Source organism: Passer domesticus, chromosome 1 (assembly GCF_036417665.1).
Source record: "Passer domesticus isolate bPasDom1 chromosome 1, bPasDom1.hap1, whole genome shotgun sequence".
NCBI classification, from domain to species: Eukaryota; Metazoa; Chordata; class Aves; order Passeriformes; family Passeridae; genus Passer; species Passer domesticus.
This window is the reverse complement of record NC_087474.1, coordinates 136,116,179-136,137,099: the sequence shown is the minus strand read 5'-3', so window position 1 is coordinate 136,137,099 and position 20,921 is coordinate 136,116,179. Positions and strand designations below refer to the sequence as shown.

Sequence of the window (20,921 nt, the reverse complement as noted above, 5' to 3'; positions counted from 1 at the left end):
CCATAAAATATTTTAGCCCATTCTCGTTTAAATATGTACAGATTAAAACTTAACGTAGCACTAGGTATCCAAATCAAAGAAGGTGATCTTCTAGAAATTTTAAAGCACAAACCAGCAAACTGAAAGAAAAATAACAATAGTAACAATGAGGTCCTTCAAACCCCTGGCATTATAAATGCAGTGTTTGCTGACAGAAGTAAATCTTAACAGTACCACGTCAGGCAGAGTGAGTGCCTGCTTCCACCTGGGCCCGCAGCACTGGCATCTCAGGGGCCATTAACACTGCCCAGCTAACCATTATGGAGAATATAATGTGAATTTCCACCAACAACTTAATCAGGATTTAACACAGCCCTTGAAACAAATACTTCGGCTTTCTTTCATTCACTGCTTCACTGTTCTATCAACAGTTCATGTGCAGTATCATAGCACTGATCTAATGTCCCTGTTCAGAACTTAGTTATCCACCTTTGAAAATATTATCCACACAAGCTGATAAAATTTCTAAATACCATATTCCATGGGCAAATGTCAAATACAGACCAGGGTGCTGACAGTCATCAGCACTTTTATGCAAAATGAACCTCGTCAATGAATAAAATACATACGCACTGCTGCTAAACTCCCCTTAAAACTCAGTTAAGGCTGTGTTTCTTTACATAAGGTTTGCTTTTTCTGATTTTTACTAAGCCCTCATCATAATCATGGTTATAGCTACTGGTTATGGAGGACAACTGAAATCCACTCCTACTTGCTGTAGTTTTGAAATGATACAGAATGCATACTTGGGCACCTGAATATACATGGCCTGATTTTCTGAAGTGTTGAGCACCTCCAATTCCCTATGAAATCAACTGAAGTTGTTCTTCAGCAACTAAAAGCAGGTCAGTGCATTCAAATCCCAAAGACTATTTTATTTTATTGCATATTAAATGATCACATAAAAGACTGTGGGGTTACCTTTATTCAAGTGGCATTACTTATTTAGCAGTTGCAACACAAGATGCTATATTGGAGGAAGACAATGGTACAAACTTTCTTGCAGTTCAGCATCTTTAGTTACATATTATCAGTATGGGGAAAAAAGAAAATATAAATGAGCAGTTCACATGAACTTGGAAGCCAGTACAGACAACTAGGAACTCACAGTTCCCTCAAATAGTATCATTCTTTGTTTGTAAAGCAGATCTTCAACTTGGGAAATAAAAGCAATATTCTCAACAGAATTAAAATTAAAATATTCAATTAAAATATTCAGGAGGAGAGAGTTCACATAACTAGAACTAAAGACCGACAACAGTTCTGTTATCATAGTGAAGAGGAAATACAACAGATTTCTCTCACTTGCAACCTTAAATGATTTTCATAACCTGTTGATAAGCCCCTACTATAGCACAATAACACTTTTGCAGTACTGAATTAATCTAATAAATTGTAACAGATTCAAAGACAGTAAATCAGGAATAGAAATAAAAAGGGTAATTTCAAGATTTAATTAAGCAGACATGATGTACTTTTCAGTTGAAAACAGAACATGAATCCCCTTTGTGGTGTCTCCAAGTTGAGCTCATGGAAACGGTAACACCTTTCACTGATGGACCATGCAAAAGTAATTTTTAAAAAGGTATTTGGATTTTAGGGAAGCATCCTTGTGACTCATGAAAATTAAACTGCCTCTGCACCCCTACTGACTCCTGTTGCAATCTCCAATGTACATCATCACCTTTTCTGACTCATTCCTCCATGGTCCTGTCCCTCCAACTTCATAAAGTGATTTTGCCACAATGCAATACTTTTTTTTATCCTTCCCTTTACATTGGGGCTCACTGGCAATCTCAGGGTGAGAAATGTAATAATCTCAGGGCAATATGCCCTAAGACAGCACAGACACTACCTCTCCTGACAGTTTTGCTATGTTTGGAATAAAGTAGCTGTGATGACTGGGCTTCATTTCAGTCTGTAATACAAAGCTGTGGGGCATGATTATTGGATACCTCTTGAGTTTTAGCAGTATTTTATGTCTTTTTCAGGACAATCTAATCCTCATCAGCTCCTTTTGGAGTTTCCAAATCAGACACTGCCTGGGTTAAGTAGTAGCTATGAAGGTTCTTTCTCTTATTCTTTTCCTGAGTTCAGATATCATGTGTTGCTATTTCAGTAACAATTGCATTGTATCTAGGCAAAACATAAACTTGAAATGTTTAGGATTCATGTCTTCATAGTAATGTTCCTTTCCTGTCCCTACCAAGTCTAACAACTCATACTGAAGAAAATGTGTCCCAGCCAGACTATTCTATTTTCCTGCAGCAGTGGATGACAAGATCAGTCACATTTTTTCACTCAACTAAGTCTATATATTAGCAAGTATTTTGTAAGTAACATAAAACTCTTAAAACATTATATGCCATTTCTAAAACCTGCATATTGTATACACCTTTTCAAGACAAAATGTTCAGCATCTAAAAGCAACTAATTTATGTAGTTTGAAATGGATGTCACTGGCATAACCAAGATAAAAGAAACCCTATTCTTATTATAGATGCTCATTAAAGCTTTAAATGTGCTTTCTGGTTCCATTGCTGTAAAAATAGGTGTTTTGTCACTTTACAATTAATAATTCATTTAGCTATGAACAGTTAACATGTAGAAGACTTCAGAAGCAGTACCCATTTCTACAAATGACAAACATTCTGTTAGTAAATAAATCCCCAGTATCTCTTTGTGAGACAGGTTTTAAGAGGCCTCCCTGCAATATTCTGACAATGTCAGATGAAGCAAAATCTGCTATCCTATGTTATTTTATCTATGTTATTTTATCCTCTGTTATCTGTATCCTATATTATTTTATACAGAGGGAAGAGAGCTATATGACAGGCAGAAGTGCTTCCTAGCACCCAAAGCCAAGCACAAGCTGTATCCCAACTTCATGCTGAGACTTGGAATATGCCTCTTTCTTGATCTTTCCCACCTGTGCCTCACACAGGACCTATGTTTTGTGAGCTACAAGGAACTTGCCAGTCTTCTTGCTTCAGATGACCAGCTCTGAGGGAATACTGCAAAGTACACTTGTCCTGCTGTTCACAGGCTACAGAAATGACTTCAGGTCACATGGAGTCTATGGCAACTTCAGAGACTGAACATGGTTATCTCCAGTCTCAGTCCAGTACTTCAACCACACAACACACCTAGCCATACTAAGTCACAGAAACCCACAGATGCAAGAGACTGATAAAAACTTATTTTTATTGACAGCCTGTCACCAGAGGATAACCTATTAGGCATTCCAGAAAAATAATTGATGTTACCACATCTCACAAACATACATTTGAATTTTTCTCTGAAGCACTTTTTTTCAAATGTCAGTCTTATATGCAACTGTGTCCCATATCAGGAGACAATATAATTATATGCAAAGGATGATGAGCAAAAAACAGTATATATGGGCCTAACTTCTCAATTAAATCACTTTTTGGGAAAAGACATGGCTGTCATGTCAGAATTTGATCTTGACAACACACCTACCAAACCCAAGTTACCATAAAGCTTTACATTTTGCACAAGAACACCTTGAAGGCTGCTCCAATAAACACAGTTGATTTGTTTTATTATCAGAGGCTGTTCAATCCCACACACGACCATCACTCACAGGAAAAAGGCACATGGAAGCTTGCACTAATACAGTGCACACTTTCAGCAGAATACATCTTAGCTTGCTTCAGATTTGTAATAATGCAATCAAGTGACTTCAAAGTCAGATGTTGGCATATGTTAAGTACGCCCCAGATTGTGCAGAAAAATACAGGACTGCCACCAGCACCTGAAGGAAGATATCCTTAAATTGATTCTATTGTCCTGACTCTTAAATCATTGTATCAATCTCAATGCACATAAAACTATGTACATGGTTGTATATGGTGACAGGCTGAAGCTCTGGTTAAACACACAAAAAAAAAACAAAACAAAAAAACAAACAACAAAAAAAAAAGGCATCAATTTCAGGTTGTAAAGGCCAGAGGCTGATAATTTCTTTGAAGAACGCCAGCCATTGTCTGACGCATGAGGGACAAAATGTACCAACTCTCTAAATTTGGATAAAAGAGGAAGAGAATTTTTTTTTTATTACCTGTTTATCTGGGATGGATAAATTGACTAGATTCAGAGGTAATGCCATCTAAAAGTTTCTTTAGTACCAGTCTGTGAATGCAAATGAAACCTAGGGATTTTTTTGTACATTTCAACAAAGGAGGTTTCAACACTTTCAGTGCCAATATACCAACATCCCTTTAACAGTCTAAAATAAACCGTTTTTTATGGAGAGCTGCCATAGTCACCCGTATGTAATAACAAATGATTTTCAGCTTCTCATTTTCAAGAACATTAACTTCATCATGAAAAAGAGCAAGCTGCTCAGAAAGGCACTGCAGGTCCGTAAATGCCATTTTTAAAGTTCAGAAAAAGATAATTAACAGACTGAAAATGTCACTAAAGATGAGACCAAGACAGGCATTTCAAGATTTCCTAAGTAACCACAGGAGTTACATATTTTCTCAGTGTATGTAGTCCTACTAATAATGTGAAACTGTTTCTGCAAGTTTAGAACTTCTTATTGAAGTGTGAAGATCAGAACTTAGTATTTTGTTTCTCTGTTCAGATTAATGATTACATTCAGTTATGATAGTACTGACATGCTATTGGTACTACAATATTAAGAGACACTTTCATATATCTGAGGAAAAAAAATCCTCTGAAGGATCAAAAAAAAAAGCCCGAAAAAAACCCCACCACACTGATTGTAGACCATGGCATGGCTATGGAAGACAATCTAAAGACCAACGAAATATTAGTGACCAACTGTCATTCACTATTGGCAACAGAATAGATTTTACATTGGAAAAATATACAAACTATATTCAAAATACAACAATTTTAAAATATTTTATTGAAATTAGCATAAAAAAAGATTTTGAAGGCTATTTCTCAATTGGTTATTTCTAAATATTCATTTTCATGAAAAAATAGTGGTTCATTTCCAAGAATCTCCACCATAAAGTTATGTACTTTAGGAGCCTTTTGTTTTTCTAATCATTGCTTCCATCATATCCCACTGCTCTTTGGTAACCTAACAAAAGAAAAGAGATTTTATTGGAATTTCATATAATACTTACACATCAAAGTGTCTGAATGTAAATAAATAACAAATAAGGAAATTAATACCCTCTTCAAATCATTGAATTCTCCTGCCATAGAAACATATTCTCCACCATCCATTCTGATAACCTAGAAAGAGCACAAACTGTGTATTTAGTAATTGTGTGATTTCTGCAGTATTCCCTTGCTATGAACTGTGAAAATAAATTTTACTGATTTAGGTGAAAAAAGGCCATACTCAAAATAATGCAATGCAATCACTTTAAGAAGTTTTTTAAAGGTGTTAACAACCATGCACTACACTTAAAAGATGAATAATACTTGTAAAGAATTTTAAATCAAGATATTTTGTTTCATTTCTGAAACCAGGGCTTTAAATAATATCAGCAATACTCACACCATCATCAGGATAATTGTACAAACAAGATCAACCAAAACTCACTGCTCCATTAACCCAGCTTGCATAGTCACTGCAGAAATATGCAGCAAGATTTGCAATTTCTTCTATAGTTCCCAGACGACCACAGGGAATCCTCTCAATTATCTTCTTCTCAAATGCGCCTGTTGGGTCAAGGCGGCTAAAAGCACCCTGGGAATTAAAAGAAACATTAAAAAAGAAGTTATAACAACATCAGAAAATAAAATCCAACAGAGATTTGACTCCACAGACACAATATGGAAGTTAATATTTGTGAGTAATCTGTCTACACCCTAATTGTCAGTAGCATAAAAAAGAAAGAAGTAAAAAAGAAAAGCAATTTATCCCTGTTGCACTGATATGCATCTACTGATGAAAAACTGGAATTTAATCCATTTGGGATAAGTCACCCACCATCTATCTGTAAGAAACAAAAGGGTTTAATCATCTGTTTTCCTCAAACACCCTTGATAAACATTTGAGGAAATAACCAAAACTCAAAATTGCTGCATGGACAGAGGAGAGGAACAAGGGGAGAAGAGGAACAGGAAAGTAACCAGAAATAGATTACAGATGACAGAGTAAATAAAGTGGAAAAGAAAAAAACATCAAGTTCAGTTAAATTGCAGCAACTGCTAAAGCTAAAGGAAGTCATCAGAAGCTTTGGTGCTTGAATAGCATAAAATGGCATGGGAAATAAAGGGGTTTTTTTCTGCTCCTCCACAAGGAAATAACCACCTCACTCAAAATCAGAAATGTATCAGTAACATTTTTGTTAAATTACTGGAGTTAGGATTTAAAGCACATTGTAATTCATGTCATCATGGCTGCAAGCATGCCATTTAAGTATTCTATTGCCATGTTTTTAATTGCCAGTTTATAAGCCTAACAGTGCTGTGCTCGTATGTCTTGTTCTTTTCCCATCATGACTTAAAACAGTTATGTTTTAAAGCCATTGATATTCCCCTAAGGCAGAAAACTTTGATTTTGCAATATGCTGTCTCCCTTTTTATGCTTTCAGGGAAATTTCAAGTTGGAATCATACACCAAATGTAGCATTTTATTAATAACACACATTATCTCAAACAGGTTATACACTATTAGTTCAAAAAAGGAACATTAACTGGAGCTAGCACTATAGACACTTAAATCCTTTAACTTGCCCAATGTTTTTCTTCTACTCTTACTTAAAACATACATAAGATACAAGGCCTGGAGAACTTCTGGTCTGATCCTCTAATGGTAATTCAACATTCTTATAATCCTGCAAATTCTGCCACTTATTTTTCTTTCTAGTGAAAAGAATCAAAACTAAGTTTTCCAGTGTAGCATCTAAAACTGACAAGAGGGAAAAAGGAAAGAATAGTAAATAGAACAAACAAAAAAGTAAAAAATAACCAACTCTGCACCCCTATTCCCAAAATAACAGCAAAAACAACTGTGAAATATTTTACAGGAAGAAGTAATACCATCATTATAGTTGTTAGTGCTCATAATCATAATAATTTGATTCAATGGGAAATGGATCCTCCTTTCTCTTCTTGCGGGACTGCTTTCTGTGTTCTTCCTGTTCCAGCTGCTCTGGATTACTTCCTTCAAACCCTCCAGTCCTCCTTCTCACTCACTTCAAAGCTTCTCAATTCCTTGCCAACTTAGCTTTTCTAGTTTTGAATTTTCAACAAAACTAGTGAGATTCTGTTCCCATATACCTAAAAGAGATTCTAAGATTTTGGAATGTTTCAGATGTTTTGTTTAAAAATTAGGGGTTCAGGCAGAAACAGGAACTTTACTTCAACAAGTGTAAAAATTCACTCCACTTGACAAACTAAGTACACAGAATAAGAATCATCGTTAAGTACTTTGATATACCAATTCTTTCAAACAGTAAAAAAAAAAAGGTTCTGTTTATATCAAGTGTAGTAGAGGGGACAGTAGCAGGTCCCAGAAGTTCAAGAAATCCTATTTTACAAAAAGACTAAGAGGGAAGCACGTTCAATATTCCAGCACAGTCTTGACTATCAAGGAAATCACATTAGAATTTACAGCTACAGAAAAGTTAGACTGTTCTGAAGTTAAGTCTGTACTACAAAGCATATTCAAGGCTGTGTTGCACTTCATGCCATGTACCTTTGTTTTTATTGGACCTGGTTGAATCACATTGAATCTCATGCCATATCTACCCCATTCAGCCGCAAGAGACCTAAAAATTCATTAACAGAATGCATCAATATTTAAAACACAATATTGTAATCCTATTCAGAAAAAAAGAAATTAAAATTTAATTAAATGTGTAAATATTAGAACATTCCTGAAGCAGACAATTTCTAACTAAAACGTGTTTTTTGGGCTTAACAAAATCATTACAAAGAAGCAAAAAAAAAAAAAAAAAATCTCATTCACCAACAGAGGAATATTGTAATCATTGGTAAAGCAGGGTAAAGGAGCAATTCTTTCTCCCTTCCAAATCACAGACGGTGCTGGCACCTGAATTCCTTACCAAACAACCATCAGCCCATCATCTTTCTGTGGCAATTTAGACTATCCCACAAGTATACATTTCTAACATTTGCAACATAGCTCTCACATTATGTTTTGAAAAAAAACCAAGAGGATATATTCTAAAACAGGACCACTAGAATAGTTTTGTTTTATAACATTTTCTCTGCAAAGTACACATTTCCGTTACAGCTCTGTAGAACAGAAATCAAGACCATTACTCAGTCTCTCATTTTCTTCCAGATAAAGAATTCTAGTTACTGAAAGGCTTCCAATCTATTCAATTCTTTCTGCTGAAATGCAGAGGAAAGATTTATGTGCTATGAAGGACTAGCCTGAAATTAAAAATGAAAGAAATCCTTTTGTTCGCTGAGCACCATGAATATGTCAACATATGACACTGTTCTGAACTAAGTCGAACCGCAGACTTTAATTTTAAATACTGACAGGAAACAAATTTGTTGATGAATTTAAACAGAGCTGAAACCACACTATACTGCACCCAAATAACAGGCATGTATTTTCCTCAGACAAAAGAATGTAGAAGGTGCTGTAGATCTCAAACAGTCCCCCTAATAGCTGCTCACCTATGCTGGTTCACCTATGAGAATGCAAGAGAATCTGATTATCAAAACTGTGTGAAACAAACTTTGGAACTTGCAATTGCCAAAATAAGTAATTCCACTTGTCCTTATCTCTGTCTTGTAAGTAAACCAATAGCAGTTATACTTCCCTCTGAAAGAAGCTGTCAGCATACTATTTTCTAGCTGGGATACTGGAGCTTGGACTGAACTCTTGTGGAACAGTGAAACAGGGGGACTACTAATGAGCTGCATTTTTATACACCAACTACCCCATCCTAAGGATGTGAAAACCAAAGCACACATTTTGCCGTATTACTCACTTGCTCATTGCTTCTACACCAGCTTTGGCAGAGGCACTCGGCAACACAAATCCTGAACCACTCTCTGCATAAATTGTTGTAATAGCCAGGAATGCTGCTCCTAAAAGGTGCAAAAAAAATTCAAAAAACAATCCACACCTACAAACCCAACAACCCTGAAGATCAAACTCTCAAGTTCAGGGAAAAGCAAGCTAAATGGTATAGAAGTTTTCAGCTCAGGTGGTAGGGATACCTTTTCATTCTGGGCAGTGAAAAAGGCATTTTAAAAATATAGTGTTTGAAACTTTCTTTCCAAGCCTTTTTACTTCAGTTCCCTCTTTTGCATGAGTGTTAAGTTGTTCCAGTATGTGCAAATAGCTATTGATTAGGCTCTGAAGGTCTAGGCCCTCAGACTTCCACTGATAACTTAATGCATAAATTACTCTAACAGGAGTGAAGGCTTAAGATCTTACCATGTTTTTCAGAAGCTGCCCTAGTCTAGTTGTCAGTAACCAGACATTTTGCCCTAAATTCATCAATTACTAAGGGGGGGAAAAAACCCAAAAAAACCAACAAAACAAAATAAAACCACAAAAAAAGACCCAAACAAAAAGCTCCACCAAACCAAAAAAAATCAAACTCAAAACAAAAAAAACAAACAAGGAAAAAAAAACCAAACAAGGAAAAAAATCAGCATTTACGGTTAGGTTTGGCATAATCTCAAATTAACAGATGAGGGCTTGAGTTAATGTTTATGCAGAAAAAGAAAGACTTTAAAGAAATTTTCAGAAGCTTTTTCAGCAGCAGAGCCAATTAGAGAGTGAACCTGCATAACATATCCTATTATTACCACTACAAACCCCATTATAAAAGAACTACTTTCTTTTATATGCTATATTTTATAACAGATTTAGCAAAAAAACATTCTAGAATATAATGGAAACTGCAACTACTTATTTAATCTTTCTTTTATAGAATCCTGCAAATTATGTCTGATCAATGACTGGCATGAGCTTACTGTAGCTGGGAAATGAAGGACAAGGGATGACAGTTCACTGCTTACGTCACAGTAACTAAAATAACTGTTCTACTTGCTATATTTCAAAAATAATTTCATTAGAATAGCTGCCCAGGGGATATTTCTAAAACAATATACACTACTGATAGATTGCATGTAAGTAGACTCAGGTAAAAAATTACAGTAATATTACACAAGAGAAACTAAAGAGAACCAAAAACAAGCACTAATTGAAATGCCGGTAGATATCCCGAAACCATGGGCCCTGTTTATAAAAAAGGAGTCTTCACTGAGAGACTTTGAAAACAAAAATCTGCACAGGCAAAAAATAAACATAGAACAACTTTGAAGTTACCTAGAGATTATTGTTAATTACACATTTTGTACAATTAAAACACTGATTTTCTTTTTAAATATAGGTTAAATAGAGGTAAGCTAGGTGAACCTAACACAGAAGCAAGAATAACTGAAATTTACAGCTCTGATACTTAAAGAACACTTCAGCTCATACACAACTTTTATTTCTAAAGCCTATATTCATAAAATGGACGATAACTTATCAATTAGCTCCTCTCACTTTGTAAAACTAAGTAACATACTAGCAGATTACAAATTCCTTTTAAATACCAGCACAAACTTGCAGTCTAAAAGCAGAGAACTTTTATTTACCACATTAGACTTAATGAAGGTCACACTGCTGACCTAAAGGACATCCCAGTGTTCTAGAAACTGTCAGATTTGCAGTATCTTCACAGACTGCTCTGAAATTTGCACTAGATTGCATCACTTTAGAAACTAAGGTCTCTTTTCAAACTAAAAAAAAAAAGCAAGTACAAAGAAAATGAAGGTGAGAAGAAAAACACATACACATGACTTACATACAAAAACATGCCTTAAAGAAAGCCTTAAACAAAAAGTCTTACTTACAGATGGACTAGAAAGAAGACATGCAAGTAACAGCAAAAGAAATTCAAATGTTTTGGAAGCTTAGAAGTCAAAGAAAGAGACACAACATGAAGGTGAATGATGTCTGGATTTTAACAAATTTTGAGGATGGAAGTAAGGAAAGTAATGTTGTTTTCATTCAACAACAGCAAAAACAAAAACATGTTTGATTTCATATTTCACATTGCTATATGGGCACACCACGTGCACCTGGAAGACCATAAGGCAACCTTTTCAATGGTCTGCCATAATGATATATTAACTCACAGCTAGGGATGGGTTTGTCATGTGGGAATATCAGCACTAGAATGGTGGAAATTAACTTTTCATGTGCTGCTAAAATACAGACGGGAGATACTTGTATACCAACAAAAACTGTTACAGAGCTACTGAAACAACATTAACTTCATATTGTTATAATTAAATAGTATAAGCTCATGGAATACTTTTTGGAGAGGATTTTGAAGAAATTCAGCTGATTCGCAGGTTAAAGAAATACCAGTGTAAATACAAAAGTAGTATTTCAACACTGTGGCTGTACTTAGAAAACAGAGCTCAGTAGTGAGGGAAAACCTCACTATGAGCAGGGATATAATTATGGAAAACCATAATTATATCCCTGCTTTTAAATGAATTTGACATTATATTATTCTGATCTCATAAAATAAACTCATTGTTTTTCAATTTATAACTGGAATGTAAAATGAAAGCAGTTCTTTGTAAATAATGATATAACACAGAAGGGCATACATCACCTTTCCTTTTAAAACAATAATCTGGTTAAATAAATCTTTGGCTAAAGAGTATATAAAAGAACATGTTTTTAAGGTGAAATTGTGTGGTATTGATATTAAACTTCTGTGATATTGAATTAAACTTCTAGGTAGTACAGAATTAAGAATTAAACCTGGGAAAATAAAATCCAATACTGATTTCAATTTCAAAGTTCTTTTTCAAATTATCTTAAAGGTAATATTCTCTAGTACTATTAGTCATACAGCACAGCTGTAAATTTTATTTTACTGTAGGAGGAAAATTCAAAGGGGTATCCTGACTTCTTGTTCATTTAAAGAAATATCCCATGTTCAGTTCAATGAAATTAACATGCATAGAGAAAACTCAGAAGAAGTAACAGCTTTTTTTCTTTTTTAACACAAAGCTTTACTTTTTTAATTTTAAAAATGTTTTACAACTGGAACTCCGCAATTAGATTTTTATATTTGGCCTCAGTTGGCCTTTGGGTCCAATTGTAAGGCCTGATACTACAACGAAGTAATTGTTAACCAGATCTACTGTGTGATACTTAAGTACAGCTTTCACTGAAAAACTTCCTTTCTAGAAGAATGTTAAAAATTGTATTTCTCTTCTCACATGAACTCTAAAAACTGGCTACAATAATAGTAAGGCAAAGAAAGCAAGTACTAACATGTCACAATGCTTAAGATACCTTTTTGTACTTTAATGAGCTCCTTTCCAATTTCCAGAGTTACAAAAGCAGTACCATTAAGTACAATATCAGTTATTGTTTTCCAGGCATTAGCAGAAAGTCGTTCAGAAGGGGAAATAAAGTTTCCAGCTGCATTGTTTATCACAACCTGAAACACAAAAAGGAAAAGAGTTAACTAAAAATAACTCTTCCTGAGACAAAAGTAAAGAATTTACAAGGAGTTTTTTAGTGTTTCCAGGGACAAAAGTAAAAATACTGTCATTGAATGAGGTATGGGGGCAGGGGAAGAGGGAGAATAATCCAGAAGAAATTTTAGCATCTGCAGCACAGATAAAGTATCAGTAACAGAAAATAAGCTGTATTTCCAAACTACTGTACTGAGGAACTGTATAATATAGAGGCTGACTTAAATCACTGTTTTCCATAGTGTCTCAAGTGCATCCTAAGAGAAAAGTTTGCTCCCATCAAATTCCAGCATGGCATCTATTGAATATAACGGATGCATGGCAATAGAAGCAAAACACAGGACCTGATAACTAAAGTCTAGATGAAATGACTGCTGCACAACAGGAATTAAAATCAGTCATGATGAGAATATTATGATACAATGTGCTGCAAACAACTACTACAAAAATCTGAAGGAAAAAAATCCAAATATCTTGAGATACTAAGGAGGTTACTCGAATCACTGAATAAATATAGGAATGACACAACAATAAAACTAATGAACTAAGAACTGTACTGTATGATCTTTGAGGAATGTAGGACTGCCAAAATAAGCCATGACAAAAGAATTATTACTTTCTAATTGGGAGTAACGTTCTCGGGAATGGAATGAACAAAACAAAGCTGGAAGGACTTTCAAGTTTCTGTCTTTGAGATCTCACCTCAGATGCAGTGTGGCAGTGAGTGATACCCAGGATTCATAAACTAACATCTCATGTCTGCAACTAAGACAAAAACTGGACAAAAAGAACTGAATATTCAATTTACTCTGCCATCCATCTTAAACACATAAAATACATGAAATTAAAGAGAAGGTAGATGCTTGCAATGAACAAGTTATGGAAAGCATTTATTCAGAAAATTACTGGCGCTCTAAAAATGTACTATACAGAAGAAATCTGCTCCCTCTCTGCACAGATGTAAAACCTGAAGATCATGATTTTGACTTAGGCCAAAAACTGCCTTAACTAACAGTCAAAATACTATCCAGAGAATCTTGTCTACAGAATCAGGACAGTGAGTTGCCTTATTTCTAGCACTGTTATAGCATACAGCTATATAGCCTACAACTTCTCTACTTCTAACAATATTTAAAATTCAGTATGTTCTCTACCACATCGCTATAAAGCTCCTCCTGAATGCAAATTGTCGACAACAGACATACAGTGATTTTAAATTTACAGTAAATAGTTTTAAATTGCTGTCCTTTACAATGATGCTGCATCATCACACTTTCTATCAGCTAGCAGAATCCAAGTTATCTCACAATCACATCAAAATTTGGTGATTATCATCTTTCATTTTATGAGAACTTAATCTTCAAACTCGAACCTTCTTTGTGTATATCAATAAGCTAAGCAAGGATCAAAGACGACATTTATTGTTATTTCCATTCCTAATTTGTGAAGCGTTGTCTAAAGATGTAATTCAGTAAACACAGGTAAATCACCTTTTCAGGAGGATTCCATTCCCTTAGTTCAAAGAATCCCTCCAGAATTGTCCCATTATTTGAAATGAGATGTTAGACCTCAGAATAAGTGTAAAAATGTTTTGTCTACTTGGCCATAGGAATAGAGTAACTGGTCTAACTATGAATGTTAGCTTTACCTTGAAGTACTGCCACTGTTCTATTTAGTGTCTTTTTAGATTCCATTAACTTTCTGTCTTATTAAGTTTCTTCACACCTACTATGCAAAGCATTTTCATTAATGAAGAATGAGTTCTTTCCTTTCCCTAGAAGACTTACATCAGGATGTCCTGCCACTTGGATTGTTTCAGCAACAGCATTCTTAACTGAAACAGGATCTCTCACGTCACACTGGATGGCATGAACCTAAAGAATAATGGAAAGGCAGTTTTAATACTTAAAAACTATATCATTCATAAATTAAACAAGTCCATAGAAGCATACAAATGCAAAAAAATCTAATAAAATGTAGAGTATAATATGTAACATATTCATCATTCTGCAAAAATTTACCTTATTCCCTGTTTTAGAAGAAATTTCGTCTGCTGTTCCTTTCAAAACATCCAGCTTCCTAGAAATAATTATTAACATCCCTTATGTCAGTCAAATGCAATAACAATTCAGATTACCAAAATCTTTTTTTTCTGAGCTAATATGAACTATAATTTAAAATATGTGTGTGTGCACATGTATGTTGCTGATTTTCATCAATTAAAACTATGATTAAAACTATGCTTAACCACTAACTTTCTGAAAGAAAACTTTAAGTAATTTATGGTTAGTGCTACTTTAAAGCAACTCAGAAGTGACAATGGTAAGAGACTCTAAAGCTAAGCAACATGTGATAAGCCAAAAAAAAAAGGCACACAATCATAATAAACTTAATTTTAGCTACTACTCTACTAGTATTAATAACAGACATACATATTCACATTTAAAACTAAACAAATTACTATTAGGATGAATGTCACACCACTTCTGTTTATTTTGATTTAAAATGAGATTGTTTCTCTAGACTTTGCTGAAGTGCTTCTAGACTCTACTGCAGTACTGGAGAGCTGTAGAAAATCATCATTAAAGGAAAATCAGGGCTCTTGTTGAAAGTCAGAAGAGGAACAGATTTAATTCTTTATTGCAATTTAAATCTGTATCAAGAACACCTGTAACAAAATTTCAAATTTTTGTTCTCTTTAAGGCTTTAGTTGAATTAATGTGTAATATTTGAGGTTGTTTATTCTGCTGCTACATTTCACAAAACTGTGCTTAGTTGATTTCTTCCTACTGTTTTTTATACCATTAAACATTTGCAAATAAATCTTCAAGTTTCTAGAATCCACAACATGACACTGTAATTTAAATGTGTACTGCAACAGAATAAATAGAATATTTTTTTCTGGTTTGTAAGGAAGAAAACATCTATTCAGCAATCAGTACTAAATGAAAGTTCTAAACCATCTTCATTAATATTTACCGGCTTGCTATAACACACTTGGCACCTAAACTGGACAAAGCTGTTGTCATCCCTTTGCCAAGCCCAGTACCTCCACCAGTTATAAAGGCCACTTTCCCTTGGAAGGTATTTGGTGGCAACATCACTTTTTGAAGAGGTGAGAAGAATGCAGCTTGTGGTGCACTGCTGTCTTGGTGCAGCACATTTGGCCCGCGGCTGAAAAACTGAAAGAAAAAACCCAGAAAAGTTAGTTTTTTCTCTTTTCTGTATGCAGGACTGTTACACAAGATCAGATTTTCCTATGGCAGTGGAGGTGACAACCATAATTCCCTTTTTAAAACTAAATATATATGAATATAAGGATGACTAGATTGCATTATAGCAACATATATGGGCCTTTACCTAAATGCTATCACTAGACTAGGGAAGCACTTGAGCTATTTTTATGTATTATACTGCAACTAGAGAACTACTGAAAAAACACTTCAGTCATGCTTCTTGCTACTTCATGGATTTTTTGTATCAATCACTTCCACTAAAGCATGAAAACCATTAACAACTAATTACAGAAGGACCTGGCCGTCAGATTGACATATGCACTGTAATTTATGCACAAACAAATCCATGTGATTTTGGTTACATATACACGTATTTACAAATTTAAAATCTTCAGTAACAGACTCATTATTTTGATCCTTTACTACTGCATCCAATCAAACCTTTTTTACTGGAGAACAGGACAGAATCAAACTTCACAAGACCTGCCCTAATGGCAACTGGAGCTGCTAAGGAAACCAATGTTATCTCCCAAACAAAACTGGGCAGAGTTGGGAAATCAGCATCACACTATCCCAGCAGAAATACCATGTACAGTACATTAGCCTCGGAAGGATTAGTCCCTGCAAAAAGATACATGGTTGGAACATGTTTAAAAATAGACATGAAAAAAGAAGAAAATTCAGTATTATAGCTAGAAAATTATGCTAGTAAGAAAATACCCCACAAATGTGATGAGAAATTTGTGATGTCATCAAGAAAGTTGTAGCAAAAATAGCAAACAGGATATTTCTAGCATCTTAATATGCTAAACTACCTCAAGCTCTAATCTAAGTATTGAATTAAATGCCTTGGGACAGCAGCACTACAGTAATAATTGAGAATTTCCCTTATTATTTAAAATACAAACGTTACCATAACTTGAAGTTGCAAATGCTTCCAAGTACAACAAAACTACATTTACTTTATTTTTGATGTGCAAAACAATTAGAACATGTAAGTTATACTTATTTTCTCTGGTTTTACTTTGTACTTGAGCCTTTAATGTATTTATTTTAATACAAAAAAAACCTGATACAATTTTGTGAACGAAGAGTGAATGGTTATTCTTGTATGATCCTGTTAAGAAAACCATGCAATTGTTCAACAGACTGACATGAAGAAGAAAGGCAATTTTAAAATAGTAAAAATATTGCATCTTATTCTTCTGTTCACTAATTCACATTCTGAACATTAAGAAACAATATATTTAGTGGTAGATGATTACTCTGTCCTTCCCACAGTTACAATGTATTGGGGGTTTCACAGAGCTTGAAGTTGGCCTGCAGAAGTGTGCACATGAATCTTTCTGTGTGGTAACACATATACATAAGTAACTCAGGTGAAAACAGAGAGAACAACCATGGAATTACACAGACAATTTAATACAACTTGAAGTATGGTGCTAGTAACACCAGGGTCACGGTCTCAGTCCCTGTATTCACTTAGGAGTTGGATCTCTGTGGGTCCCTTCCAACTCAGAATGTTCTGTGAAAAACTAAAATTGAGTTGAAGAGTTGGAGCCACTACATAGGACAAACTTCAGAAGGCAAAGCTTGAACTAGAGCTAGAACTATCACATTTGTAAAACACTACTGTTTTTTTAATTCTCCCAGTGAAAATAAAATTTGTGTGCTTTCACAGAGTACCAGGATACTACTAAGCCTCCAGGAAAGGGAAATGTGAAGGTTCTCATTTGGGATTTCCTTAGTAGCCCCCTGATCATCTCTCTTCAGGAAAAAAGCTCCCTCTGGAGAATTTCAGCTCATGGCAGAGACTACAAATTAAGACAACAGTTGGACTCCCCCTTCCTTCGGGACATGGAGATAACCCCTGTGAGTGCTGAGACTCCCTGATCAGGGGTCTGGTAGTGACAGACACAGCCCAGTCTTCTTGCCCTCCACAAAAGAAACACTGCAAGCAGCTTTCCTTCTGCTCCAGCGGGGAAGATTAGGACACGCCATAACAGAAGAAAGCAGAAGGCTGCACCAAGACTAATAAAGTATGGCAATGATAACTAGCCAGTAAAGTTGGTATAATTGCACAATCTTTTAGTCAGACTGCTATCGTCTCCTTACTGGCTTCCACAAGAGACGTCTATGACAGCATCCATGCAATTTAATCTGCTTAAGGCTGAGATTTTAAATTAAATCTCAGGTGTAAACAAAGATATAAAGAAGCCAGTAAACAGCTTAAAAAAACCAAACATCAAACAACAAAACCACAAATCACTGACAAACCACAAAACCACCTTTACTCAGGGGGTGGAAGTGAACTGTGAAATAAGTGCAGAAAGCCATCTCAGAAACACAAAAGTAATCACTGGAAAGAAGCACTGTGCTCATGGAGAACTCACTGGAAATGGCCTCCAGCAATATCCACACAGTTACAGAATCATAGAACGGCTTGGACTGGACAGGACCTTAAAGATTATCTTGCTCCAACCCGCCTGCCATGGGCAGGGACACCTTCCACTGTAACAGGCTGTCCAGAGATCCATCCAACATGATCATGAACATCTGCACAGATGGGGCATGCACAGCTTGTCTGGGCAACATCTCCAACCTAAAGCACCCTCCTTCAATCTGAATCCATTCCCCCTTGTCCTGTCACTACATGCCCTTGCAAAAAGTTCCCCTCCAGATTTCTTGCAGGCTCCCTTCAGGTACTGGAAGCCTGTCATCAGGCCAACTCGGTCACAAGTCAAGCCGCGCCACTGCCTGGACAGCAACATTGCAGCCATTTACCTAAATGGATGGCCCGGCACAGCTGTGCTATCGGGGCCAAAGGGCGACACCATCGACTGGGTGACACGGCAGCGCCCGGCGGTGGGGCAGCAGGCCGTGTGCCGGGCAGCTCAGCCCGCACCTCCGCGGCGTTCAGGGCCGGCAGCAGAGGACAACCGAGGGGTGCCCCTTCCCGGCCGCTTCCCCAGCCCCGGCAGCGGGAACCGCAGAGCCCCGCCGTGCCCTTCCTCTGACGGGACAACGGCGCCCGGGCAGCGCCGGGGCGGCGGGGCGGGAGGTGGCGGAACACCTCCGCTGCGCCGCCCGTCCGCCCCCAGCCCGGCAGCGCAGGGAGCGCCTTACCCGCCCGGCGCCGAACACGCAGCGGCCGCGCACCCCGCGCCGCCACAGCCGCGCCGCCACAGCCGCCATCTTGCCCGCCGCGCTCTGCGCCTGCTCCGCGGGAGGAGCGGCGAGGCCGCCCCGCCCCGCTGCTGCGGAACGTGGAATGTGTTAAAAGTTTCTTTAAAGAGGACGTTCTTTGATGTTTGATCCTTGATCTTTGTATACTTTCAAGCCTAATCAACAAGAAAGGAGCAAACAAGCGCTATGCGATGTCCAGGTGAAAAACAAATTATTTGTCGGTGGAGTTGCCTAGATAAAGCTTAGGGCTTGACATGTTTCAGTGATCTCAGATTACTGGAAAAAGATTAACAAAACCTAGGAAGAGGGATGTACTACTGACAGTGGACACAAAGAATACGGAATTTATGGGCTACAAGGGCATTTGGCAAAATCGCCATAATAAAAAAAAAATAATAAAGACGAGTCTGCTACATCGCTGAAGTCAGCTCTGACTGGGTATTTCTGATGGGGGGATTGCCCACTGACCCAACAGAGGAAAAAGACTGAGCATATGGACTAAACAGCAGGAGAAGTGAGAATCATAAACCAATAGAAGATAGAATGCTGATTAGTAAGAGAACTATGTAACTGGTAGCCAATTAACATGAATGCCCTTTTTTGCTAAAATGTTTAATTAGTGAAAAATTTTGGTGTCCTTGTGCTGGCCTTGTGGATTTGTCACCCAACACACCTTTCTGCACAGAACTGTAAATAAATCAAATGTGGATTGGCCTCTTGCACACCAGGTGAAAGAAGCTATTTTGGAACAACACAGGGGCACCTTCTCGGCCACAGCCACTGCCCCGGTGCCCTCAGTTCCAGCCGTGAGAGTGGGAGAATGCTTGATTTGAGAATGCTTGATTTATCTGTGTTGAGCACAGAGACTGACTGATGGAAAAAGTAATGACTGACTGATACCCACCCATTTGCACAGCCTTGGTAACCACAGAAACCTGCGGAGTCATACCTACTCATAAGGAAGGGTAAGGGGTTGGGGGAGTAGCACAGTAGCTGTAGGAACCTACAGATTTAATAAAGCTTCAGGTTTTGCTATAGTTTAATGAATCTATGCAGTTACAAAACTTGGCATTAAAGACAACAAATCTATCAGTGGGTCTGTGCTATCAACTTTTGAGTTAAGAGTTCCAGGCAAACTGACTACACACCGCTGTGGGAGTTCAGAGGAAGCAGAATTTAAATCCTACGGCTTAGTCATCATTGCCCTGTACAAAAATGGTGAAACAGCCATTCTCTCTAAATGTTCAGCATTTAGGAAAAAAAATAAATTGATTTTCTGTCGGCACAGCAAGCTCTAGAGCAGGTAACATCTTCGTAAGTTCAACACGCAGTCTGGCAGACATTGAAGCAATAATGCCACGCTGCTGGGCAGTAGTTGCCACATTTATAATTAAAGCAGCATATGGAAAATATTTGGTAAGAGTTTGTTAAAGAGTTGCTTAAGACTTACATAGTAAAATGCCATTACAAGCAGTTAATTCAACCACACTGAGTCTCAAGGCATCTGTAATCATTGGACAGAAAAACAAAACAAAACTGCAACAACAAAGAACGCCAAGAAATAAACCACACAAAAAAAAAAAAAAAAAAAGTAGGAGAAACAGAGTGTATATAGTTCAAGGGAAGCTTTTACATTGCCAAATACTACAGAATTTAGGAAGCTTCACCAGAACAGCTAGCGAGAGGAAACAAACCACGCAGTGGAATATACAAATGTGCAAAAATCCACCTGTGAAATAATCATTGTATTTCCATGGTGAAAGTGAACAAGATGATACGACTGAATGTATTAGTTTCTCTTGGCCTGGCTTTTGGTAGCGGGGAGAGGGCCCACAGAAGTGGCTCCTGTGAGATGCCAGCCCCCATCCACGCTGACCCGGGGCGAAGGGGACCGGCAGCGATACGGGCACAGGCGAGAGCCTCACCCTAGCGCCGCCGCCGCCGCCGCCGCCTCAGCCT

The 20,921-nt window shown here is 36.9% G+C and overlaps 1 protein-coding gene across 1 annotated transcript; it reads right to left on the bottom strand.

Annotated features, from left to right (window-relative positions):
* Positions 1-4,909: 4,909 nt before the first annotated feature.
* Positions 4,910-19,033, bottom strand: DECR1 (2,4-dienoyl-CoA reductase 1). Its single transcript, XM_064391138.1, has 10 exons — positions 18,903-19,033; positions 15,520-15,722; positions 14,562-14,619; positions 14,328-14,414; positions 12,356-12,503; positions 8,967-9,066; positions 7,694-7,766; positions 5,591-5,737; positions 5,215-5,277; positions 4,910-5,119 (listed from the first exon to the last, which is right to left on the bottom strand). The coding sequence occupies exons 1-10, from the start codon at positions 18,969-18,971 to the stop codon at positions 5,060-5,062; spliced, it is 1,008 nt and encodes a 335-aa protein (XP_064247208.1). The 5' UTR covers positions 18,972-19,033; the 3' UTR covers positions 4,910-5,059.
* Positions 19,034-20,921: the final 1,888 nt, after the last annotated feature.

Coding starts and splice junctions, on each gene's coding strand:
- DECR1 (XM_064391138.1), bottom strand. CDS start 18,971: ATGGCGGCTGTGGCGGCGCGGCTGTGGCGGCGCGGGGTGCGCGGCCGC. Junction 9,067..12,355: donor GCTCATTAAAGTACAAAAAG/GTATCTTAAGCA, acceptor TGCACCTTTTAG/GAGCAGCATTCCTGGCTATT. Junction 5,120..5,214: donor AATTCAATGATTTGAAGAGG/GTATTAATTTCC, acceptor TTCTTTTGTTAG/GTTACCAAAGAGCAGTGGGA.